Source organism: Paroedura picta, chromosome 2 (genome assembly GCF_049243985.1).
Source record: "Paroedura picta isolate Pp20150507F chromosome 2, Ppicta_v3.0, whole genome shotgun sequence".
NCBI classification, from domain to species: domain Eukaryota; kingdom Metazoa; phylum Chordata; class Lepidosauria; order Squamata; family Gekkonidae; genus Paroedura; species Paroedura picta.
In genome coordinates, this window is record NC_135370.1 from 179,085,783 (window position 1) to 179,112,460 (window position 26,678).

At 48.5% G+C, this 26,678-nt stretch overlaps 1 protein-coding gene and 1 long non-coding RNA gene across 2 annotated transcripts in view; both read right to left on the minus strand.

Moving 5' to 3' along the window:
- The window catches only part of ARID4A (AT-rich interaction domain 4A), a 98,777-nt gene that overhangs the window by 22,417 nt on the left and 49,682 nt on the right, over positions 1 to 26,678 (minus strand). The window contains exons 12-16 of the mRNA XM_077323977.1: positions 16,165 to 16,237; positions 10,008 to 10,102; positions 9,790 to 9,887; positions 7,300 to 7,528; positions 5,164 to 5,408 (exon numbers count right to left, since the gene is read on the minus strand). Coding sequence (XP_077180092.1) covers positions 5,164 to 5,408; positions 7,300 to 7,528; positions 9,790 to 9,887; positions 10,008 to 10,102; positions 16,165 to 16,237 — 740 coding nt within the window. The remainder of the gene's footprint in view (positions 1 to 5,163; positions 5,409 to 7,299; positions 7,529 to 9,789; positions 9,888 to 10,007; positions 10,103 to 16,164; positions 16,238 to 26,678) is intronic.
- On the minus strand, positions 18,595 to 26,325 carry LOC143830873 (uncharacterized). Its single transcript, XR_013228617.1, has 3 exons — positions 26,074 to 26,325; positions 24,718 to 24,966; positions 18,595 to 23,057 (listed from the first exon to the last, which is right to left on the minus strand). It is a non-coding gene; the product is annotated as an uncharacterized LOC143830873 (long non-coding RNA).

Here is a 26,678-nt window from a genome sequence, read left to right on the forward strand (position 1 = left end):
TTGTGGCAGGGTAGGGGCTCTTGTGAGTCATTTCTTCATTTCATTCCTGCATAGTGCAGGAGGTTGGACTAGATGACCCGGGAGATCCCTTCCAACTCTAGGATTCTAGCAGTCTCTGAAGAAATAAACCATGACTCACGAAAGCACTCCCCTCGGCCAAATTTTTGTTGGTCTTTAAGGCGCTCCTGGACTCCCGCTCCTTGCTACGGTTACCATCTAACGTGGCCGCCCATCTTGAACTAACTCTATGGAAGGCACCGCGTTTAGCAGTACAGAATGAATATCCACCATGGAAATACAAGCTTGTTATATAAGGACAAATGGACTCGCACCCTCGCTGTATCTGAAGAAGTGAGCAGCCGCTCACGAGAGCTCCTCCCCGCCACAAATTGTGTCGGTCCTTCAGGTGCTGCCGGACTCTTGCTCTTTTCTACTGCAACAGACAGGACCACCCTCTTGATCTGCCACAAGCTACGGTTTGAGAGACCAGCTTTCCCCACTCCCCCAGACATGCCAAATATACTAGTTTGTCACGACTGCGATACACATCACATTCAGAAAATGACAAATAGACTTCTTCCAACAGAAATGGCACACATGAAAGGTTACATCATTTAGACTGTATGTAATGCCTGCAAACCAATTTATGCTCTGTTCAGCTAAGGGCAGCACCTTTCCCTGGCATCAGAAGGCTTCCCTCCAAGAATTCCTTCCATTACAGCGTTTCTCAAGTGAGGTCAGCAGGCCACACCTTCCTGCCACACCCCCGGAAGTCACAAGCCACCAGAAGTGACATCACGCAGGCACTCCCACCAGACATCAGCAGAACAGCAGGGATTTGTTTGGCTAGGGCCCCTCCCTACCCCCTTCCAGGGCCATCACTGGCCATTTTGGGAGTGGGGGAGGGGGCAGGTCAACATGACCATATATAGCCATATCACCTGGTTTACAAGTGATAACAGGACCATATATAGCCATATCACCTGGATTACAAGCATCCCTACAGTGCAGAGCCAAAAGCTGGTGTATGCTTTAAACCAGTGGTCCCCAACCTTTTTATCACTGGGGACCACTCAACGCCCTTTACTGAGGCCCGGTGGGGGGGGGTAGTTTACTCCTCTGCTCTCAACCACTGCCCTAGCGCTCTCTGATCGCTATGGTAATGTTTAAACATCCCTTCAAAATAAGATACAGACACGCCACAACAATAAAGTGTATTGTAAAGGGCTGGGGGGGATGAAGTAAAGGACCGGGGGGGGGGGGAGAGAAGGCGTCCTTCGGGGCCCACCTCCAATTAGTCGAAGGACCACATGTGGTCCACAGGTTGGGGATCGCTACTTTAAACGATTTAATAGATTTAACAGAGGTGCTGAATTATCTATTTAGATGACCATTGTACTTACAAGTGAGAGGACAGCCACGGAAGAAAATTACCCTTTGAAAACGGGATATATCTAAAAACCGTTCTGGTTAGATTCTACGCTACAATAAAGCAACACAGAATGAAGAGACCTTTTACTTTATTCTGCACAAATTTTGAAAATACTCTTAGTGGTTTGAGTCCAGGGGTGCCTTTAAGACGAACCAACTTTTATTCACGGTGTGAGCTTTCGTGTGCACGGACAGGTCACTGTACCTGACTAGATGACCCATGAGGTCCCTTCCATCTCTATTACTCTATGATTCTAAGTGTGTGTGCACACGAAAGCTCATACCCTGAATAAAAATGTGTGGGTCTCAAAGGTGTCCCAGGGCTCTACGTTTGTTCCGCTGCTTCAGACCAGCATGGCGACCCACACAAATCTATCCCCAAGATTATAGTGAAGCTCTGCTTTATGAGGCCTCCTGAGCCTGCCCGCTGTGCTCCCAAGTGCTGTCCACAATCCCAAAAATGACGGTTTTGAAAAGGCGAAAGCTCCATGCATACCTCCGCCCAGTTTTGAACACAGGCCCTACCAGGTGACAAGGATGCTGTCTGGCTCACATCGAAAGGACGGTTTTCATAGGATACCCCCTATATCAAGCCCCGTAACATTGGCAGCGTGTAACGGACTGAGGGAAACACAGTTCTGCCGGGCCTGTAACGTGGGCCTCGGGTTGACGCCAAGAGATACCATCAAAATTAAAGCGCCCGATTTAACACCGGCCATCAGGGATGCCCTAGTTGTTCCCCTCTCTCAAGAGAGAAAGAGGCGGCTTGCCTACTATTATTATTTTTATTATTACTACTATTGTTATTATTATATTTATTTATTAGATTTCTTACCCGCCACTCCCCAATGGCTCGTGGCGGGGTTAGAAACGTCTGTATAAAAAACCCCAATAAAATTCCCCTTAAAACCACAGACATAACAATAAAACAAATAGAAAGAAAATAATACGCGGTGAGAAAAACAAATAATTCCCAATTCTACCCCCCCAAAAAAAGGGAGGGAGGAAAGAAAGGGGCAGATAAAACCCCCAAGTCACATAACGATAATATCTTTGAGATTTGATCTTAGGGTAACGAATTCGGAAGGCTGTCGATTTTATTGAGTTTATGAGATTTTATGTAATTTATGACTGTGGTGAGCCGCCCTGAGCTCTCTGGAAGAAGAAGAAAAAGAAGAAGAGTTGGTTCTTATATGCCGCTTTTCTCTACCCAGAGGAGTCTCAAAGTGGCTTACAGTCGCCTTCCCTTTCCTCTCCCCACAACAGACACCCTGTGAGGGAGGGGAGGCTGAGAGAGCCCTGAGATTACTGAAGAAGAAGAGTTGGTTCTTATATGCCACTTTTCTCTACTCGAAGGATACTCAAAGTGGCTTACAGTCACCTTCCCTTTCCTCTCCCCACAACAGACACCCTGTGGGGTGGGTGAGACTGAGAGAACCCTGATATTACTGAAGAAGAGTTGGTTCTTATATGCAGCTTTTCTCTACCCAGAGGAGTCTCAAAGTGGCTTACAGTCACCTTCCCTTTCCTCTCCCCACAACAGACACCCTGTGGGGTGGGTGAGACTGAGAGAGCCCTGATATTACTGAAGAAGAAGAGTTGGTTCTTATATGCCACTTTTCTCTACTCGAAGGAGGCTCAAAGTGGCTTACAGTCACCTTCCCTTTCCTCTCCCCACAACAGACACCCTGTGGGGTGGGTGAGACTGAGAGAGCCCTGATATTACTGAAGAAGAAGAAGAGTTGGTTCTTAGATGCCACTTTTCCCTACCCGAAGGAGGCTCAAAGCGGCTTCCATTCGCCTTCCCTTTCCTCTCCCCACAACAGACACCCTGTGAGGGAGGTGAGGCTGAGAGAGCCCTGATATTACAGAAGAAGAGTTGGTTCTTATATGCTGCTTTTCTCTAAAGGAGAAGGAGGCTCAAAGCGGCTTACATTCGCCTTCCCTTTCCTCTCCCCACAACAGACACCCTGTGAGGTGGGTGAGGCTGAGAGCCCTGATATTCCTGCTCAGTCAGAACAGCTTTATCAGTGCTGTGACTAGCCCAAGGTCACCCAGCTGGCTGCATGTGGAGGAGGAGCAGGGAATCAAACTCAGCTCTCCAGATTAGAAGTCCATACTCCTAACCACTACACCAAGCTGGCTCCACACTCCTAACCACTCTTACCAAACCGCGGAAGGGCACTATAGGCATACAAGTAGACTATCAATTTAAAAAAATTGCTTAGAACTATAGAAACAAATAGTGGTGGTGACAGCATTCCAGTTGAACTATTCAAAATCTTAAAGGACGATGCAGTAAAAGTGCTAAATATGCCAGCAAATTTGGAAAACTCAGCAATGGCCACAGGATTGGAAAAGGTCAGTTTACATTCCAATCCCAAAGAAGGGCAATGCCAAAGAATGTTCAAACTACCGCAACATTGCACTCATTTCTCATGCTAGCAAAGTTATGCTCAAAATCCTACAAGCTAGGCTCCAGCAATATGTGGACCGAGAACTTCCAGAAGTACAGGCAGGATTTCGAAGAGGTAGAGGAACTAGAGATCAAATTGCCAACATACGCTGGATCATGGAAAAAGCTAGGGAGTTCCAGAAGAACATCTACTTCTGCTTCATTGACTATGCTAAAGCCTTTGATTGTGTGGAGCACAACAAATTGTGGCAAGTTCTTAAAGAGATGGGAATACCAGAGCATCTTATTTGTCTCTTGAGAAATTTATATGCAGGTCAAGAAGCAACAGTGAGAACTGAACATGGAATCACGGATTGGTTCAAAATTGAGAAAGGAGTTCGGCAAGGCTGTATACTGTCGCCTTGCCTATTTAACTTGTATGCGGAGCACATCATGAGAAAGGCGGGATTAGAGGAGTCACAAATTGGGATCAAGATTGCAGGGAGAAATATCAACAACCTCAGATATGCAGATGATACCACTCTAATGGCAGAAAGTGAAGAGGAACTAAAGAGCCTGTTGATGCGGGTGAAGGAGGAGAGTGCAAAAGTTGGCTTGAAACTCAACATCAAGAAAACAAAGATCATGGCAGCCGGCCCTCTCAATTCCTGGCAAATAGATGGGGAAGAAATGGAGATAGTGACAGATTTTATTTTCCTCGGCTCCAAGATCACTGCAGATGGGGACTGCAGCAAAGAAATTAAAAGACGCTTGCTCCTAGGGAGGAAAGCTATGGCAAATCTAGACAGCATCCTAAAAAGCAGAGACATCACCCTACCAACAAAAGTGCGTTTAGTCAAGGCTATGGTATTCCCAGTTGCAATGTATGGCTGCGAAAGTTGGACCATAAGGAAGGCCGAGCGTCAAAGAATTGAGGCTTTTGAACTCTGGTGCTGGAGAAGACTCTTGCGAGTCCCTTGGACTGCAAGGCGAACAAACCGGTCAGTCCTAGAGGAGATCAGCCCTGACTGCTCTTTAGAAGGCCAGATCCTGAAGATGAAACTCAAATACTTTGGCCACCTCATGAGAAGGAAGGACTCCCTGGAGAAGAGCCTAATGCTGGGAGCGATCGAGGGCAAAAGAAGAAGGGGACGACAGAGAATGAGGTGGCTGGATGGAGTCACTGCAGCAGTAGGTGCAAACTTAAATGGACTCCGGGGAATGGTAGAGGACAGGAAGGCCTGGAGGATCATTGTCCATGGGGTCGCGATGGGTCGGACACGACTTCGCACATAACAACAAACAACAATAGAAACAAAAAAGGGGAATTTCCTTGCCTCCTCTCCTCTTCTTCATCGGATTCCCTGTCGGACTCTTCCTCTTTTTTCACTCGCTTCTCCTTCGGCTTTGGCATGGCCCTTCTGCTCCCGAGCGCCGCCTCGCTGTCCCTCTTCTCCACGTTGTTAGGCGTTTCCTCCGCTTCTTTGTTCTCCTTGTTGCTGTCCTTTAGCTTGTCCTGCATCTTCTCGTCTTCGCTCTCCTTTTTCGCGATGGCGAGGTCCCGAGCGAGCCTCCTCCGCCCCTAAAAAGAGGGAACCGACCAAAAGAAGCACACGCTGTTTTAAGATGGGGTTATGTAATAGAGCACGCCCCACCCCCAACAAATTTTAATTTATTTTATTTTTTCATTATATTTATACCCTTGCCACTCCTGCAAGCGCTCGTGGCGGCTTACAATAAAAACCGCATACATTGAAAACCTCAATAAAACACAGTCGACTACTAAAAACTAACCAATAACCGATTACTGAAAACTAAAACAAACATCCAATCATCTGGCGGCAAAAAAAAACGCTAATACTATTAAGACCTCAGGGTAGACGAAGGGGCTGATCTCTCCATTTAATCCAGGGGTAGTCAAACTGCGGCCCTTCAGATGTGCATGGACTACAATTCCCAGGAGCCCCTGCCAGCAAATGCTGGCAGGGGCTTCTGGGAATTGTAGTCCATGGATATTTGGAGGGCCGCAGTTTGACTACCCCTGATTTAATCCGCTCATTAATAGTCCCAAAAAGAGGGAAGGGGGGGGGCAGAGCAGTCGGATAAGATGCAAAGAACATCTCTTTGATGTGACAAACCATCAAGAGAACTTTTCTTATCCGATACCTCAAAGCGTTAACTCTTATTACTGCAGATGCTCACTTATCCATAACCCATGAAGCAGCTATAGCCATAAGCTATAAACAAAAGCCCCTGGCCGGAGGGAAGTTCACCTGGCTTCAACCCGGGCCAGGGCCTTTTCGGTCCTGGTCCCGACCTTGTGGAATGAGCTCCTGGGAGAGCTGAAGGCCCTGCTGGAGTTATCACAGGTCCACAGGGCCTGTAAAATGGAGCTCTTCCACCAGGAAGGGTAGCAAACACACCAGAAGACAGAATCAGAAGACAGGATGATATTGATAGGTTTGAGAACTGGGAATGAATGAAAGAAAGAAAGAAAGAAAGAAAGAAAGAAAGAAAGAAAGAAAGAAAGAAAGAAAGAAAGAAAGAAAGAAAGAAAGAAAGAAAGAAAGAAAGAAAGAAAGAAAGAAAGAAAGAAATTCAACAGGGACAAATGTAAAGTTCTGCATTTAGCTAGGAAAAACCATCTACACCAATATAGGAGTAGTATCTGCTAAAAGGATCTAGGAGTCTTAGTAGACCATATACTGAACATGAGTCAGCAGTGGGCAAAAAGGCAAATGGATCTTGGGCTGTATCAAACGGAGTATCGCATCTAGATCACGGGAGGTGATGGTACCGCTGTACTCTACTCTGGTTTGGCCTCACTTGGAGTTTTGGGCACCCCAGTTGAAGAAGGATGTAGACAAACTGGAACATGTCCAGAGAAGGGCAACAAAGATGGTGACGGGTTTGGAGATCAAGACGTAGGAGGAAAGGTTGGCTGCCATATAGAGAATGGAGCACAGTTGTTTTCTCTTGCCCCAGAGGGACGGACTAGAACCAACGGGATGAAATTAATGCAAAAGAAATTCCATCTAAACCTCCGGAAGAATTTCCTAACAGTCAAAGCGGTTCCTCAGTGGAACAGGCTTCCCTGGGAGGTGGTGGGTTCTCCATCCTTGGAGATTTCTAAACAGAGGCTGGAGAGCCATCTGACGGAGAGGCTGATTCTGTGAAGGTTCAAGGGGGTGGCAGGTGACAGTGGATGAGCGATGGGGTTGTGAGTGTCCTGCACAGTGCAAGGGGTTGGACTAGATGACCCAGGAGGTCCCTTCCAACTCTATGATTCTAAGCCACAGGAGAATAAGCTCTTACTGGGTGGGTCAGAGAAACTTACGCAGCATTTCTGGACACAGGCACCAAAGGGCAGGAAGTCAAGTTGTGTCAATAAAGACTGGCGCTGGATACAGAAGAGGATGGGGAGTCAGGATCTCATACAGTCTGGTGGGTGGACAGAACTGGCAAATACTCACCCGAGGAGACCTCTGCTCAGTTTCTTCTTTTTCACTCTCGCTGCTGCAATCGTTCTCCTCCACTTCGTTCTGGACGTCTGCGGGGGACATCTCGGGCTCTTCTTTCATGCTTTCCTCCATGGCTTCTTCTGACTTCTGCATGACTTCTATCACTTTGGGGTCATTGTGGTGGATCGTCCGGAACTGAATGTTTGCAGAGCGGCAATACTCCTCAAAACCATAAAGATACCTGCGGACGTTTTTAAAAGTTTAGTCACCTGGCTGCCCCCTTCCAAATCTTTCCATAGAACATGCAATGCTGGATTCTACTGAAAGAGAGTCTTGTGCCATCAAGATCAGGATTGTCTACTCTGGCAGCAGCTCTTCGGGGTCACAGGCAGAGGAGGTCTTTCGCGTTCACCTACGACTTGGGTCCTTTCAACTGGAGATGCCGGGGATTGAAGCTGGGACCTTCTGCATGACAAGCAAAGGTTCTGCCACTGAGCCACTGCTCCTCCCAAAAAATGTGAAAATAGGAAGCTGCTTATACTAAGTTTGATCATTGCTCTATCCTGGTCAGTCTTTCCCATCAACTCCTGTCTGGGCTTTTCAACTGGAGATGCCGGGGATTGAACCTGGGACCTTCTGCATGCCAAGTACAGGCTCTTCCACTGAGCCACAGCACCTTTGTAATTATTATGAACACGGGAAGCTACTTCTACTAAATCAGTTCATTGGTCTGTCAAGGTCAGTCTTTCCCATCCCTCCTGCCTGGTCCTTTCAACTGGTCATGCCGGGGATTGAACCTGGGACCTTCTGCGTGCCAAGCAGATATTCTACCACTGAGCCAAGGCCCCTCCCTAATAAATAAGAACACAGGAAGCTGCCATTATTATTTTTATCCCCCCTCTCACCCATAATGAGCTCAAGTCAGACCACTGGCCTATCAAGATCAGTCTTTCCCATCATCTATTGGGTGACCTGAGGCTGAGTGAAGATGCTGAGAACTGAACCTGGGACCTTCTGCATGGCAAGCAGATGCTCTACCAAGGAGCCATGGCTTCTCCCATCTTGGAGGTTTAGAGCAGGGGTAGTCAACTTGTGGTCCTCCAGATGTCCATGGACTACAATTCCCTGCTAACGCTTGCAGGGGCTCATGGGAATTGTAGTCCCTGGACATCTGGAGGACCACAAGTTGACTACCCTTGGTTTAGAGACTATACATATCCTAGACGAAGAAAGCTCTACTTGCTATTCCAGGAACACAGGAGGCTGCCCTCTCCCCAAGTCCTTCCAGGTCAGTATTTCATGCTCTGGCCGGCAGCAGCCGCCCAGGGTCTTGCGCAGAGAGAAGGACATTTGAAAAAGCTTGTGCATAAGAATCCTCCATGAGAATTGAAATTTTGGTGTACAAAGTGGTAACTGAAAGGGGCTTGAGAGCAGCTGCTTCCTTGTTTGGCTGCTGCAGGAATGAACTGCCTGCAAGCCAAGCAAGCAGTGAAACTGCCAGACAGAGGGAAATCAGTGCTCTTCCGATGACCTTTTAAATCGCTGATGTGCCACACACAACTCCATCCATAAGAGGCTTTCTCAACCAGACTTTCGTTAAACCCTGGGGTTTGTGAAACCCTGGGGTTTCTCGACGGCCCTGAACAGTTTCGTGAATGGGAGGGAGTTAATAAATTTTTTATACATTTTTAGATGAAGAAGAGTTGGTTCTCTAACAGGAGTCTCAAAGCGGCTTACATTTGCCTTTCCTCTCCCCACAACAGACACCCTGTGAGGGAGGGGAGGCCTGAGATTACTGAAGAAGGAGAGTTGGTTCTTATATGCCACTTTTCTCTACCCAAAGGAGTCTCAAAGCGGCTTACATTCACCTTCCCTTTCCTCTCCCTACAACAGACACCCTGTGAGGTGGGTGAGGCTGAGACAGCCCTGACAGTACAACTTTATCAGTGCTGTGGTGAGCTCATGGTCACCCAGCTGGCTGCATGTGAGGGAGCGTGGAATGAAACCGGGCTTGCCAGATTAGAAGTCTGCACCCCTAACCACTGCACCAAGCTGGCTCTTTAAAATTTGTTAAACATTTATTGGGTAAGGTGAACATATATGGTCATGTCAACCTGCCCCCTCCAAATGGCCAATGGTGGGCCTGGAGGTGTTGGGAAGGGGAGGGGTCATGGGTGGGCATGTCCACGGCTGTGCTGCCCCACCACATTCTGCCCAATCACAGCAGTTTTGTGGTTTCCTGAAGCCTGAAGAATGTTCCAGGAGGTTTCTCAACAGTAAAAAAAAAAAGATCTATAACAGAGTGCAATGTTGCTCACTAGACTGTTCTCTCTCTCTCTCTCCGCTTGTGCTGCTATTTAAATCCCTTTAGGGTATTTGGCTGAGTGGTGCTGAACAAGAGGCCGGCTGGCCAAATTTGATGCCTGCAGAAGCCCTGCCTCCCTCTCTGCCTCTTGCAACCAGACCCACAAATGCAGCTGCAATTGCAAGGAGATTGCTTACTTTCTGTACGCCGTTTTTACATTGTAGGAAGCCGCTGAGTTCAAAATAGGAATGCCAAGGTCCATATAAATTTGCTTCCATACGGCGCCGCTGTCAATCTGGCAAAACAAAGAGGTTCTAGAGGTTAGCGTGCGTACGAGAGCAGTTTTTAAATTTAAAAAATCGCCCCCCCCCAATGAACAGTAATACATCCTGGCTTCTGGAAGAGTCACGTTTACCTTGTCGCATCCGCCCTGCTGAAACACAAGCCTGAAAAGCTTGAAGAGGTGAAGATCCTTGTAGCCTAAAACTGGAGGTTTGTTGATAGGAGTACCTATTGACAGGGGAAAGAAAAAAAGAAGCGTTTTTACACCCTTTCCTTTTTTTTGCTCAACTCCAATGGAGTTTTCACTCTTGGAAGTTTCTACCAGGAAGATCTTCTGTGAAGATAGATTCAGATGGATACCTGTGTTGATCTGAAGTGAACAAAAATTTGACTCCCGTGGTAATTTCAAGGCCAAACTATATTTTATCCAAGCCTCCTGTGGCACAGGGTGGTAAAGCAGACGGCATGCTGTCTGAAGCTCTGACCGTGAGGCTGGGAGTTTGATACCAGCAGCCAGTTGAAGGTTGACTCAGCCTTCCATCCTTCCGAGATCGGTAAAATGAGTACCCAGCTTGCTGGGGGGTAAACAGTAATGACTGGGGAAGGCACTGGCAAACCACCCCGTATTGAGTCTGCCATGAAAACGCTAGAGGGTGTCACCCCAAGGGTCAGACATGACTCAGTGCTTGCACAGGGATACCTTTACCTTTATGTTTTATCCAAGAGATAAGCAATCGTGGGCATGCATTCAATACTTCATAGAGCCGACTTGGTGTAGTGGTTATGGCTTCTAGTCTCGAAAGGTGGGTTTGATTCCCCCGTTCTTTCTCCACATGCTGGGTGACCATGGGCTGGTTGCAGTTCTCTTAGACCTGTTCTTATGGAACAGTTTCTCTCAGAGCTCTCCCAGCTCTACCTACCTCCCAGGGGGCTTGTTGTGGGGAGAGGAAGGGAAGGCGATTGGAAGCCGCTCTGAGACTAATTTAGGAAGTGAAAAGTGGGATATAAAAACCACCTTCTTCATGCATACTTGATTCACATCTTCAGACACAGGTCTTCAAAATTCAGATCCACGTTATCTGAAGATATGTGCTGTGCATGAAAGCATATACCTTCCGCCAGGCGTTTGGTTGAGGCTGGGGAGAGGAGCTACGATCTTGGGGTCCCGTCCAGGGCACTTATGCAGCTATAGAATATCGCAACCAGACAACTATTTAATTTAATTTTATTTATATTTAACATTTATATGCCGCTGCTCTCAAATGTCTCGCGGAGGTTTACAAAGATTCATAAGAACAATATCCTGTAAAAACCCATTAAAAACGTAATTAAAACAATATCACAATGGCGGATAATAAATATATAACCCACTCCCCTCCCCCATTCACCAAAGGTCTATTGCTCTCTACCTGGGAGCGAGGGACTTAGTTGGTTTTGGCTAGAGATCCACAGTTGACAGCGCTGGGAACTGCCCTGGCCTCAACCATATGCCTGACGGAAGAGCTCCATCTTGCAGGCCCTGCGGAAAGCTGACAAATCCCGCAGGGCCCGCAGCTCTTCCAGGAGCTCATTCCACCAGGTTGGGGCCGGGGCCAAAAAAGCCCTGGCCCTGGTTGAGGTCAGGCGTACGTTGCGGGGCCCGAGGACCACCAGTATAGTATGCGGATATGGCTGGAGCGATGGAGTTGAGGGACCTTTGTACTTTTCCCGCCATCTTGTTTTATTGTGTTTTTGGGGTTAGATGTGTTGTATTTTAAAGGGGGCTGGTTACTGTGTAACCACTGATATGTTTTAATGTTTTACTGTGAGGCGCCTGGAGCAAGTACCTAGTACTGGGAGAGGCAGGATATAAATCTTAAAATAAAAATAAAATAAAATGCCGGTCTAAAAGGTCCTGCTGGACTCTAAAGCACAACACGCCGGTTTTGCATGTAGCTCCTCGTCTAGTCGATGGGAGCAAGGAGAGATTCCCTCCAGGAAAACCAAGCAAAGGAAGCTGGCTTCACAACCGGTTAACATGAATGTGTGCGAGTCAATGGACCACAGAAGGCGTAACAACTGTCTTAAGACTTATTTCTACAGCAGCATTACGGATAAAAGCATTCAGCTGCTTCAGCCGGAAGAGAAATCCTCACTCAGAATTTGAGGTTAGATCCTGTAGGTCTGCAATGAGCTTAAATTAGGCGTGGAAAGGCAACTGGATGGATATTACAAAAACACTTTTTGGCAGTCAGTAGTTCAGCAGGGGAACTGGTTGTCTGGGGGGGGGAGTCCCCCCCCTCCATGGCACTCTTCAAGCACTGGCTGGATGAGCACTTGTCAGGGATTCTCTAGGCCAGGGGTAGTCAACCTGTGGCCCTCCAGATGTCCATGGACTACAATTCCCATGAGCCCCTGCCAGCATTCGCTGCCAGGACACCTGGAGGGCTGAAGTTTGACTACCCCTAGAGTAGGCCACGGGGGTAAGAATCGAAGGGGGAGCTGGCCGTGGTGTGGTATTGCTGGTTCCAGCTGCCTTTTTGGCTCCTGCCCCTCTTTCTGGTCTACATGAGGCAGAAGCAGTAGTAAAGCTGGGGGGAGGGAACAAAAGGCGAGCGGAGGGAGTGTGAGGTCATGCCACTTTTGGGGGCGTGGCCGGGAGGCGTGGCCGGCTGACATCACTTCCGGAGGTCCTTGAAGACTGAACATTTATTTCAAGGGTTCCTCCGCAGTCAGAATGTTGAAAAAGGTTGCTCTAGGCTGATCCTGCACTGAGCAGGAGGGTGGACTAGATGGCGTCTCAGATGGCCCCTTCCAACTCTGATACTATGATCCATTCCATTGTGTTTTCCTCTAGTCTAAGGATCCTTCTGCTAGAATCATAGAATCATAGAGTTGGAAGGGACCTCCTGGGTCATCTAGTCCAACCCCCTGCACTATGCAGGACACTCCAAATCATATCGGCCACCCACTGTCACATGCCACCCTCTTGAATCTTCACAGAATCGGCCTCTCCGTCAGATGACTATCCAGCCTCTGTTTAAAAATCTCCAACGATGGAGAACCCACCACCTCCCGAGGAAGCCTGTTCCACCGAGGAACTGCTCTGACTTGTCAGGAACTTCTTCCGGAGGTTTAGATGGAATTTCTTTTGTATTAATTTCATCCCATTGGTTCTGGGCCATCCCTCCGGGATGCTAATGCTAGAGGCTCCTCTAGTGTCAGGAGACGGCTTCTCCCACTGGGAGGGAAACACCAAATGTACCTGCAGGACCGAAGCCAACGGCCGTGGCTTCCTCGGGAGAAACTGCCTGGTTTTCCATGGACTACAGGCATATTCAGAGGGACAACTGAGTCAGACAAACACTCCCTTGGAAAACAACAAGTGCCCTGAAGCCTTTCCCCGGCTTATTCCGGGATGCAAGCAGATACACCCGCTAATCCATTAGCACTTTGACAAGCCTGCCTTTCTGCATTCAAATGTGCTCAAAGAACAAGGCAAGGACGCTACAAAAAGGCAGCGGCAAGAAGTGAAGGAAGCATAAATCTTGCGCATGCATACACTCACAAACAGATATGCACAGTAAAACACTGCTCCTTGCCTCCCTTTTATCTTAACAAGGAGGTTGGATGGAGTCAGCAGAATGGAGCAACACTGGCTACAAACACAGTGAAACACAGGGCAGTTTTGTGGTATCAGTACGAAGCACCACAACATTTTGGGTGGGGATCTTCCGAGTTCTGATGGGAGGGGGGTTAGTGCAACTTTATATACAATGATGATTTGTACTTTCAGAAAAGCAAGAATCAAGTGCTATGTGTATCTTCATGAGAGGTGAAGATAAATCTGCAAGTATCTAAAAGGCTGCCATGGCAGGCTTAGTCAACCTGTGGTCCTCCAGATGTCCATGGACTACATTTCCCATGAGCCCCTGCCAGCAAATGCTGGCAGGCAAATGCTGGCAGGGGCTCATGGGAAATGTAGTCCATGGACATCTGGAGGACCACAGGTTGACTACCCCTGATGTAGAGGATGGAGCAGAGTTGCTCTCTCTTGCCCAGGAGGAAAGGACCAGATCCAGTGGGAAGAAATTAATGCAAAAGAAATTTTGCATCTTTGGAAATTCAATAGGGAGAAATGTAAAGTTCTGCATTTAGGTAGGAAAAACCAAATACACCAATATAAGATGGGGGAAACTTGTCTTGGCAGTAGCATGTGCGAAAAGGATCCAGGAGTCTTAGTAGACCATACATTGAACATGAGTCAGCAGTGGGACTCAGTGGCTAAAAAGGCAAATGGGGTTTTGGGCTGTATCAAACAGGGTATCATGTCCAGATCACAGGAGGTGATGGTACCGCTTTACTCTGCTCTGATGAGGCCTTACTTGGAGTGCTGTGTTCAGTTTTGGGCACCCCAGTTCAAGAGCGATGTTGACAAACTGGAGCATGTCCAGAGGAGGGCAACAAAGACGGTGAGGGGTTTGGAGACCAAGACATATGAATAAAGGTTGGGGGAGCTTGGTCTGTTTAGCCGGAGAGGAGACAACTGAGAGGGGATCTGATAGCCATCTTCAAATATTTAAAAGGGTGCCATATAGAGGATGGAGTAGAGTTGTTCTCTCTTGCCCCACAGGGATGGGCCTGAGCCAACGGATTCAAAAGAATTCAAAAGCAATTCCATCTCAACATCCGGAAGAAATTCCTGACAGAGCGGTTTCTCAGTGGAACAGGCTTCCTCGGGAGGTGGTAGGTTCTCCATCTTTGGAGATTTTCCAACAGAGGCTGGAGAGCCATCTGACAGAGAGGCTGATTCTGTGAAGGTTCAAGGGGGTGGCAGGTGACAGTGGATGAGCAATGGTTGGGAGTGTCCTGCATAGGGCAGGGGGTTGGACAGGATGACCCAGAAGGCCCCCTGCAACTCTATTCTATATTCCGTCTGAACATCCGGAAGAAGTTCCTGACAGACAGAGCAGTTTCTCAGTGGAACAGGTTTCCTCGGGAGGTGGTGAGATTCTTAAACAGAGGCTGGATAGCCATCTCAATGGAAGACAAGTCCTACTGTTCAAGTGGCATGCAGATTTCCTTCAGCAACCTGGTGCAGAGTACGAAGCTTTGTGGGCTATGGGGAACGGTGTTCTGTGCTGTTCAAAGGCATTATTTATTCCCTTTGGAACAGCCAGAGATGTGACAGTGCTTAAAACCCTTCCAAAGAATCGCCCCCAGATCTTGGACCGTTACCTAATTCATTTGTGTGAGAGAGGACCGGATATAGCCAGCTGGCTATAAATATTATTGTATTTATTATATATTTTATTTATTTATTTATTTTATATACCGGCCTCCCTGGAGGCTCAGGGCAGTTTACATAAAACGTAGAAACGATACAAGAAACGATCCATAACATATAACCATAACATTAATACTACTAACCGATAATTGTAACAATGGTAACAATGCAGACAGGTCCAGGGGCAGAATGCATGAGTGGATTTCTGGGAGGGAAGAGCAAGGGCCCTGCAGATATTGTTGGTTATGCCTAGTCTCAAGTAAATGCCCGGTGGAAGAGCTCCCTTTTGCAGGCCCTGCAGAACTGTTTTAGCTCCATCAGGGCCCTGATCTCCTCCAGGAGCTCGTTCCACCAGGTGGGGGCCAGGACAGAGAAGGCTGAGGCCAGGCGGACTTCTTTAGGGCCAGGGACCATTAGCCGGTTGGTGGTGGTGGAGCGTAGAGCTCTTTGAGGGGCCTAGGCAGGGAGACTGGGCCCTGACTGCGTATGGCCTTGAAGGTAATGACCTGAACCTTTATGTATGCTGGTTTCATTTGATGCCTGATCATTCATACGGCAGTAATGCCAAAATGCATCTGGTCAGTGGAGGTATTAGTATGATCTGTATTGATTTTATTGAGGCTAGGCTAAAAGCCTGGGGTTTTGAGCTTGCTTAATAAATATTGGTATTGCCTTTTTTAAAATACTGTGTTCCACCCTGTATAGGCTGAAGTTCATTTCCCCTGTGTTGACCTTTTTAGGTATTTGTCTTTCCTAGAAAAGGGCCATGGTCCTGGGAATGTCCACTTGGTTAGACTGCAAACTGGGGTACGGTGAGCAGGTTTATAACTACTGTACCAAGACTGCAATTACAGCAACATTATGGGAATACTTATTAGAAAAGTGCGCAGCAGACTTTGGAGGGTCCAAGTCACACTGTATGCGTCATCACAATTGGTGGAAATACAGGGGGGGGGAACGCAAGTCCATTTTCTCACTTCAAGCGTCTGCGTTGTACAAGATGGTTAAAGTCAGGCAAGGTTACCTCTGTCTTCCATAAACTTGTAAAGCTGTTGGAGGAAGTTGTCCCTCTCTTCAGGATCAGGTTCTTCCTCGGGCTGTCAAAAACAAAAAACACAGTTGAAAGGCACTTTCACCTTAATACCTGTTGTCAGCATCTTATTTGAAGGGCCCTGCAAAATTGTGATTCGCTTAGCTAAGAAGAAGAGTTCGTTTTTAGATGCTGCTTTTCTCTACCCGAAGGAGTCTCAAAGCGGCTTCCAATCGCCTTCCCTTTCCTCTCCCCACAACAGACACCCTGTGAGGGAGGGGAGGCTGAGAGAGCCCTGATATTATTGAAGAAGAAGAAGAGTTGGTTCTTATATGCCGCTTTTCCCTACCCGAAGGAGGCTCAAAGGGGCTTACAGTCGCCTTCCCTTTCCACAACAGACACCCTGTGAGGGAGGGGAGGCTGAGAGAGCCCTGATATTATTGAAGAAGAAGACGAGTTGGTTCTTATATGCCGCTTTTCCCTACCCGAAGGAGGCTCAAAGGGGCTTACAGTCGCCTTCCCTTTCCTCTCCCCACAACAGACACCCTGTGAGGGAGGGGAGGCTGAGAGAGCCCTGATATTATTGAAGAAGAAGAAGAGTTGGTTCTTATATGCCGCTTTTCCCTACCCGAAGGAGGCTCAAAGGGGCTTACAGTCGCCTTCCCTTTCCTCTCCCCACAACAGACACCCTGTGAGGGAGGGGAGGCTGAGAGAGCCCTGATATTATTGAAGAAGAAGAAGAGTTGGTTCTTATATGCCGCTTTTCCCTACCCGAAGGAGGCTCAAAGGGGCTTACAGTCGCCTTCCCTTTCCTCTCCCCACAACAGACACCCTGTGGGGTGGGTGAGGCTGAGAGAGCCTTGATATCACTGCTTGGTCAGAACACCTTTATCAGTGCTGTGGCAAGCCCAGCTGGCTGCCTGTGGAGGAGGAAGCAGGGAATCAAACCCAGCTCACTAGATTAGAAGCCGCCACTCTTGACCACAACACCCATCTGGCTCTCACACCAGATTCATGCACCAAAATGCACATTCAGCATACAGGCAGCTCGGTCTCATCAATGCAAGTTTGTGACTATAAGTAAGAGGACAAGAACATTTCACAAATGCAGGCATCTTATGAAAATTAACGAGAATCAACTAGAACGCCGGATCCTGATAAGACATGCAAGCCAGTCTTCCTCCTGCAAGAAGCCCTGAAGGCAGCAGGCCGAGAGACGATGATTGTGCTGTAAGCAACAAGACGCAGAGAACAGCTGGAATTGGGCTGTAACCTCCGGATTCTTTATCAGAAGCATCGGCCACGCCCATTACATTGTCATGGTTGAAAAGATACCCTCACCAAGCCCCAAGAAAATTTAAAACTTTTAACATGCGCTCCTAAGTACGTTTCCTAGGGACTAATCTTAGTCCGATCCCACCCTGACCCCGATGGCCCGGACTGGCCTGATCTCGTCTGATCTCTCCCTGAGGCTAAGCAGGGTCAACCCGGGTTAGTATTCGAATGCAGCGCTGCCACGGAAATCCAGAGGCCCTGTGAGGTGGCAAAGCACGTCGGATCTTGCCTTAAAAACCCTATGAGGTCAGCATCAGTCAGAGGCGACTTGACGGCACGTTACACGCAAGCTTAACTCAATGGGACGCATTTTTGCGTGCCTGTGCTTCAGCCTGTTCGGCTAGTACTACGGAGAGGCTTGAAGGAAGAATGCTTGCTTTGCGTATACAGTGCTCCAGGTTTGAACTGCAGGGCAAAGGCTGCCGAGCAAAGAAGATCTCATGGGGGATCAGAGCACGTGCTGCTGAACTAGAAGGAATCGCGGAAACAGAGTTGGGAGGGAACTACGGGGTCATCTAGTCCAACCCCCGGCAACATGCAGGAAGCTCACAACTACCTGCCCACCCGTGGTGTCCCCAATTTTGTGCCCAAGTGATCCCCCTCCACCCCAAATCTCAAGAATCCAGCCTGGCCAGGAAGGAATTCACCTCCCATCCCACAGCGGCAATTAGCAATTTTTTGGGTGTGCAAGGAAGGGCCACAGACAAACCCTGGCACATTCCCCTTCCTGCCCACCCACACACAATCCACCTATGTTGATAAAATCAGCATTTATGTATGAATACTATCTAGCCTCTGCTTAAAAATTTCCAAAGAAGGAGAACCCACCACCTCCCGAGGGAGCCTGTTCCACTGAGGAACCTCTCTAACTGTGAGGAACTTCTTCCGGAGGTTTAGCCGAAAACACTTTTGAATCCATTTCATCCCATTGGTTGTGGTCCCAAACCTCTGGAGTAACAGAAAACAACTCTGCACTTCTATAGGACAGCCCTTACTGTCCTATAGAAGTGCAGAGTTGTTTTCTGTTACTCCAGAGGTTTGAGACCAGAACCAATGGGATGAAATGGATTCAAAAGTATTTTCCACTAAACATCCGGAGTACTTGAAGATGGCAATCATATTCCCTCTTAGTCGTCATCTCGCCAGGCTAAGCAGACTAAACTCCACTGCGGAAAAAGGCAGCTCATGCATTACACAGACCCCACTTTCATACACGTTCCAATGGGTAAGTCCCCTTTCATTCCCAAGAGGAACTAAATGAAGACTCTTATATAACAAAACAAAATCAGAGTCCAGTGGCACCTTTAAGACCAACAAAGATTTATTCAAGGCGTGAGCTTTCGAGTGCAAGCACCCTCCCTCGATAACTCAGAATCTTTCCTACGGTATCTAAGAAGAGAGCGATCAAATCTTTCCCAAGTGAATCAGGACAAAAGAGACCTTGCTGCTCTCCCCCACCTTTGGTCTCTAAGCCCTATCCTTCTTTCCCCCAAAAAAGCTGTTCCTTGAAGACCAAGGGAGCCCGCAGAAACAGCATGGGAGGCCACCTAGGAACCTGCAGGAATTGCCTTCACCTACTCTCCCTTTGCAGAAAAATATAGGGCAATTTCCTGAGATTCTCAGTGGTCCCCAACCTTTTTATCACTGGGGACCGGTCAATGCTTGACAATTTTACTCAGTCCCGGGAGGGGGTAGTCTTTTGCCGAGGGATGTTGCCACCGCCTGAGCCCCTGCTCCATTTGCTTTCCCGCGGACACCCCCTAACTTCCCGCCGCCGACTCGGGGGAGCTGCCAGCAGCAGCTACACCACGCCATGCCGAGGGGGAGCCCCATCCATGGTGGCCGCTGGAAAGCACCAAAGGTTAGCCAGCGGCAGAGTGGCAGGACAGCCCCAGAGGCAGCAGCCGGGGAGGAGGACAAGGAGAAGCCGCACCCTGGTACCGACTGATCCACGGACCGGGACCGGTCTACAAACCGGGGTTGGGGACAGCTGCTCTATAGCATCCCACATCGCTCACCCCACACACAAGCACTGCATCCACCCTCCCCAGAGCTATTTTGCAGGGAGCCAAGGAGTGTGCAAAGACCTCACCTGCAAACGCCTCTCCAGGTGCAGAAGCTTGGATCCCCAAACCCCTTAAGAGCAGAGCAAAAAATTGTTAAAAATGCAACCACGGGTGGTGCTTTTTTATCCGTGCCGAAGCCAAATCGCTGTGGCTTTTAATATTCTGTCATATCGCAGGCGGTGCAGCAAGGACAACGGCCTCCGCTGTAAGATTATGCACCGGTGGGGTAGCTGCCAGTTGCTTATGCTTGCTACGAACGTGGACGTGTTTCCCTGGAACATGTCACCCGGGCAGTCGGCTTGCGACAGGAGGATGGATTCTGGGGGGGTGGGGAGCTGCATAATCGACTCCTTCAGACACGGCTGCCTCCGTATCGACATGCTCGACATGCTCACAAGACCCCACAGAGCCCAGCCTGCATTAGAAATGACAAAAAGATATTTTGGGGGGGGAGGAGGGAGCAGGTTTCACTCGCAAGGGTTTTTATTCTCCCCTGAAGACATCCTGCAGATGGGAGGGTCTTTAGACTAAGAGAGAAAACGGCGCTTCGGTTTAAAAGACGGGCTTGTCAAACATTTCGGTAACGAACTTGGCACTTAGCGGCTTTCCCTAATTGCTGAAAGCAATTCACGGCCTGAGCTGGAAAATAATGATAATAAGAGTTGGTTTTTATATGCCACTCTTCTCTACTAGGAGTCTCCAAGCGGCTTCCATTCGCCTTCCCTTCCTCTCCCCACCACAGACACCCTGTGAGGGAGGGGAGGCTGAGAAAGCCCTGATATTCCTGAAGAAGAAGAGTTGGCTCTTATATGCCGCTTTTCCCTACCCGAAGGAGGCTCAAAGCGGCTTACAGTCGCCTTCCCTTTCCTCTCCCCACAACAGACACCCTGTGAGGGAGGGGAGGCTGAGAGAGCCCTGATATTCCTGAAGAAGAGCTGGTTCTTATATGCCACTTTTCTCTACTTGAAGGAGTCTCAAAGGGGCTTACAGTCGCCTTTCCTTCCTCTCCCCACAACAGACACCGTATGAGGGAGGTAAGGCTGAGAGAGCCGTGATATTATTCAGGAAGAAGAAGAGTTGGTTCTTATATGCCACTTTTCTCTAAGGAGTTTCAAAGCGGCTTACAATCGCCTTCCCTTTCCTCTCTCCACAAAAGATGGAGCTGAAAAAAGCCCTGATATTCCTGCTCTGTGAGAACAGCTTTATCAGTGCTGTGACTGGCCCAAGGCTACCCAGCTGGCTGCATATGGAGGAGGAGCGGGGAATCAAACCTGCCTCGCCAGATTAGAAACTGCCGCTCTTAACCACTGGACTAAATTTATTTCTTCTTGACTGACAATTATGCTCGGGGTGGGGGAGAAGAAGTGGTATTCAGGGGGTCAATCAGCATTCATATTCTTCAACTGTCAAGGAAAAGAAACAAAAAGATAGCAAAGCACATGTTCAGAGCACTAAATTGTGGTACCATTAGGCTAAGCTTTTTCATTCTCAAGCATGTTTTTTTTAACCAAGTCCATTCATTCTGAAATCTCTATTTTGTTTACGGGCTCTGCACCACACCCTTTGCAATTTTACAGGAGGTTAATATACAATTTCCTTGTGTGTTTCTGCATTAAACTTCTGGAAAGTGACAAGCGCTGCGGGGCAAATGTTTTCTAGGACAATTATTCGGCTGAGCAAGTGCTGTTAAGACACTACTGTCCAAATAAAGTTTTGAGTGGCACCTACCTCACAGGGGATCTGTTATGGGGAGAGGAAGAGAAAAGTGATTGTAAACTGCTTTGGGACTTGTTCAAGTAGTGAAAAGTGGGGTATAAAAAAAAAAAAACCCGGCTCTTCTTCAAACTCAAACTTTGTTCTGTTGCTTCACACCATCTTGACTATTCACCCGACTCTATTATCAAAATAGTTCATTTACGCCTGTCGATTTTTATCAGAAGCGGATGGCCCAGTTTAGGGAAGGGAGATGGCTCAGTGGAAGAGCCTCTGGTCATACAGGTGGTCCCAGGTCCAAGCCCTGGCCTATCAGTTGAAAGGTAAAGGTATCCCCTGTGCAAGCACCGGGTCATGTCTGACCCTTGGGGCGACGCCCTCTGGCGTTTTCATGGCAGACTCAATACGGGGTGGTTTGCCAGTGCCTTCCCCAGTCATTACCGTTTACCCCCCAGCAGCAAGCTGGGTACTCATTTGACCGACCTCGGAAGGATGGAAGGCTGAGTCAACCTTGAGCTGGCTGCTGGGATTGAACTCCCAGCCTTATGGGCAGAGCTTTCAGACTGCATGTCTGCTGCCTTACCACTCTGCGCCACAAGAGGCTCATAAGGAACTGGTAGCAGGTGGTATAAAAGACCTCAGCCTATGAAGCCATAAGCCCCATTGGCTTGAAGTACTTAGAATCTGGGCCATATTTCCATTTGCGCTAATTCTACGTGTTTCATTTCACATACCCTGGCAGAAGTTTGTGCAAACAAACAATCAATAACTTCTACTACTCTTGCTAACCAAAACTCTTCCTTTTATCCTTTCAATTCATGTTAAATACTCAGTTGTTGAGTGTTAAATAATTTCTTCTAGTGTTACTGGTCGCTTTTGCTGACCTGGGCCTCTGCGTTGTCAGCATTTTTAACGTAATTTAGAAGTGTCGTCATTTAGTTTCCAAAGCAAAGTACATTGCAAAGGAGCATGGAGGGCAGTCAAATTATTGCTTTTTAGTTGTTGTTGTTGTTGTTGTTGGGTGCGAAGTCGTGTCCAACCTATCGCGACCCCATGGACAATGAACCTCCAGGCCTTCCTGTCCTCTACCATTCCCCAGAGTCTGACCGGTTTGTTCGCCTTGCAATCCAAGGGACTCGCAAGAGTCTTCTCCAGCACCAGAGTTCAAAAGCCTCAATTCTTTGACGCTCAGCCTTCCTTACGGTCCAACATTCGCAGCCATACATTGCAACTGGGAAGACCATATTGCTTTTAAACAGCCGATAAAGCAAGCATTACAGTTGATATAGGATTTCTTCGGTGCCCGTAGAAGCAAATACCATTATTTGTTTGGGCCTGTGAACAGTAGTTCATGCCGTGGTCTAGCTGCACAGTCAACCTGTATCGAAACGGACAGCCGAATTCTAAGGAACCATCAGGGAGCTGGATAATACTCTGAATTTCTGGTTCGATGCAGTAAAAAAAAAAATAGAATTTTGTTATTCTCCACACCCACCCACAAAAGAGGCAGAAGCATATACACATCTGACAACCCCACCCCCTCCCGCAGTGCCCTAAAGGGTGAGCAAGACTATATTTAGAAAGACTTGAGAGTCCATATGATTTATACAAAAGCATTCGCAACAGCAGCTGGGCAAGTGTCAAGGTGTCAGAACATGCTGGAAAAGGCTGAAACAGAGGTTTGTTTTTTTGCATCCGAAGTCATCCGGGAGGATGCAAAGATCTCGCTGTGCTCCTACATCGAGAGCTACGGAATCACCAATGAGAATCGCTCTTAAGACAAACAAAAAATACCGCACGTTACCTTCCGACAAGGACAAAAGAGTCAAACGAATATAATAATTATACTGGAGTGGCTAGAGAATGTCTACTCTCAGCCGCAGAGGACTGGAATATGCTTGGTCAAAAGGAGACGGGATTCTTGGGGTTTTCTTTTACAATCGTAAGGTTTTTACAGAAGTTCCAAGCTGAAACTCCTGCAGACTTGCGGTCGTTTCTGTGTGTTAATCACAGAATCATAGAGTTGGAAGGGGCCATCCAGGCCATCTAGTCCAACCCCCTGCTCAATGCAGGATCACCCCAAAGCATCCTAAAGCATCCAAGAAAAGTGCGTATCCAACCTTTGCTTGAAGACTGCCAGTGAGGGGGAGCTCACCACCTCCTTAGGCAGCCTATTCCACTGCTGAACTACTCTGACTGTGAAAAACGTTTTCCTGATATCTAGCCTATATCGTTGTACTTGAAGTTTAAACCCGTTACTGCGTGTCCTCTCCTCTGCAGCCAACAGAAACAGCATCCTGCCCTCCTCCATGTTCTTAAACATGGAACGTTAGCTGTGTGAGGTTTTCAGCTAGCAGTGGAGCATGAAGAACAAACAGTGGCAAAAGCTACCAGTCCTTCGCTGGCATCCCATGTTTCCAGTCCAAAGATTTCAATTCCGGGTTCCCTCCTCCCCCTTCTATGGCATGCCAGGAAATCCAGGCTCCTGCTGCTTAAAGGACTGTATGCTAACTCAGCTCTGATCTCCCACAAACCACTGAATCCAAAGGAAAGAGGGAAATGTCTGTTCTCAGGCCGCAAGAACTGCGGTGCTTCTGTCCGAGAAAGCACAGCTTTCTAAACCTCATGGAGGCCAAATGGAGAAGGTAGTCCCAGTTTGGATCAACTTCATCGATTTAGGGCAGGGGTAGTCAACCTGTGGTCCTCCAGATGTTCATGGACTACAATTCCCACGAGCCCCTGCCAGCGTTTGCTGGCAGGGGCTCATGGGAATTGTAGTCCATGAACATCTGGAGGACCACAGGTTGACTACCCCTGATTTAGGGGACGAGCATATGTGGCGACTGCTCTCTGCAGAGCTGCAGGCAGATTTGAAGAAAATTAAAATCAAAACAGATGAAACCTCGACACAAAACCAACTAAAGTTTTTAAGAGACAGTCCTCTCTACTTTGGGTTAGTCGCGAGGAGACCCAGTTCTTTGAATGGTCCCAGGGACCCAAAAACTTTGAAGAGGCAACCGTAAAACCCTTTAGGATACCCGGCGAGTGTACCCAGCTTTTTTGCAAGTCACCTCTCCTCCGACAACAACACACCAAATCCAACTTCATACCTTTGTTTCTGCAGAAGCAAAAAAAAAAGTCACAGCCGCGTTGTCGGAAAAATTCAAGGGACCTAGGATCGTACCCGACCTGAATCAGATCAGATTGAAATTTGTATTCGTTCTATGTATCAAATTTATGGGGGGGGGGGAGGAAATGAGTGCAGAAAGGTGTGACCCCCCCTTGGGCTGAAACTTCTGCAGAGACATTGGAAAGCCGTTCGACCTAAACGACTCCAGTGAAGATAAAAACGAGGTGGAACTTGTCGAAGCCATTGAGAAGTGTGACCATTATAGTTTTCAAAGAAAGGTGCATTCCCAAGCCCCTGGCATACCGTGAGAAATGTTTTCGAGGGAAAGGCGCATCCCAAGAGCGACCCTGGTCAGAGCTGCTCCCACGTGAGTTCTGTACATTCCACCAGAATGCAGGAAAGCCTCACAAGCAGTTCTGCTGAAACAAACGGGAGCGACATTCGAGTCTCGGGTCTGGAACCGCCCTCTGAAAGTAACCTCGGCCTTCTAGGCTGCACGGCTGAAAGGCACAGGGGCCCAGGTGACCGAAATGCTCCTTCCGCTTCACAAAGCTGACGGGAGAAGGCACACGAAGGTTATTTACTTACCGGCAGTGACCCCCTTGAGCGTCACCCCCGGACAAAAATGCCTGGACGCTCTCTCCGCGGACAGAAGATTTGGGGGAGGGGGAAGAAAGAGACGGCCACATGCCTGCGCGACTCACCTCCGCCTGAGAATTTTAAAATATTAATTGGGCTTAATGATTCGGCATGACAGCTTTTTCTGCTGACAGGAGGAAAGCTGGATGATCCAGCGTCTTACCAGCTGGCTTCATCTCTGAGCATTCACCTTTTCTTGGGGGGGGGGGGGGAGAGAGAATCCCTACTGCCACATGAAACAATAGATTCTACAGATTTCTCCTACACTCATCTCTCTTGCCTGTGTACTTTAGCGTCATGCTTTCCCCCCCAGTTTATTTTCTTCCAATTAGGCCTTGTAGGGGGAGACGGACGACTCTATTTACTCCGCAGAAATGCTTTCTTTCTTTTTTCTTTTTTAAAAAAAGCTTCTGCCCTCCTTCCTCTTTTGTTTGAGAGACACGGAAAAGCACTGTGGGAGCGGGGCGTTAAATACGATCCCGAGTCGAAAGGGGGGCCCGTCCCTTGATAGCCGCTTACCTGCAAAGCAGGATATTTGCAAATGCTGAAAAGGGGGAGAAAGAGAGGGAAGGGGAATCAAAGGAAGGAGAGAGAACCACCGTGCGGTCTGCAACAGCTCCCACCCTGCAAAAATGTGGCCTGTTCTGTTCCCTGGGTATAACAACATAAGGGAGGGGGAGAGATTTCACATTCCACAAATGATCCGGCTCCTACATTTCCCTCAGCATTAGCACGCCTGCATGGAAAAGTGACTCCATTTTGTGAAGGGTGGGGGGCAAACCACGATTTTGTGGCATGCTGAGGACTAAAAATAGGCTTTTCTCCTTTCTTTCTTTCTTCTTTTTTCTGTTGCAAGGAAAGGAGACGGAAGGGGGAGAGAGAGAGAGAGACCGCATGCACCACCCAATCCCTGGAAAGATCTGAAAACTTACGCCGATCAAGAGCCCCTCGGCACCCCTCCCTGTGGTGTCCCCGGCCCTGGCGCTGAGGGCTCCAGACCTGCACGCGAGGAATCCTTACCTACGTGCCGCGTCAAGGTGCTGCCGGACTCTAAAATGTGTCCTGCTGCTGCTGCTGCTGCTTCACTCTAACGCTGGAACCTCGCTCTCCTGCTTCTCTCTCCGGTGAGCAAAGGGGCTTAAGACTGTCCCCCCCCCACCCCGGTCTACCTACACTGCCTCTGCTCACCGTGCCTCCTCCTTCTACTTCAGCCTAACTTGCGGATGTTGCCTCCCCTTCCTCGCCCTGCATGCAGCACGGCTCGCGGCGGCATCCGTGGGGTGTTGGTCCCCCCCCCAACCCCACCCCCTCTTCTCCCCCCTCTCCCCCCCCCCTCCCCGACTTCTTTCAAAGAAATAAATAAATAAACCAGACATTACATGAAAGGGAAAAGAAAGAGACAGCCCATTTTGCAAAGCATCTGGCGAGCCTCCCCCCCCCCCCCCCCGGGCACCCGGCCAAAGCCTTCCCCTAATTCTTCCTTCTCGTGGGCCGAGCATGCTCGCTGGGCGCCAACAGTGCATCGCCATGGCAACCCCCTAGGCCGCCTCGGAGCATGAACAGCCATTCTGTTTCGCGCGGCCTTCGGGAGACCGCGGGGCCGAGGTCGAGGGGGGAAGTGGAAG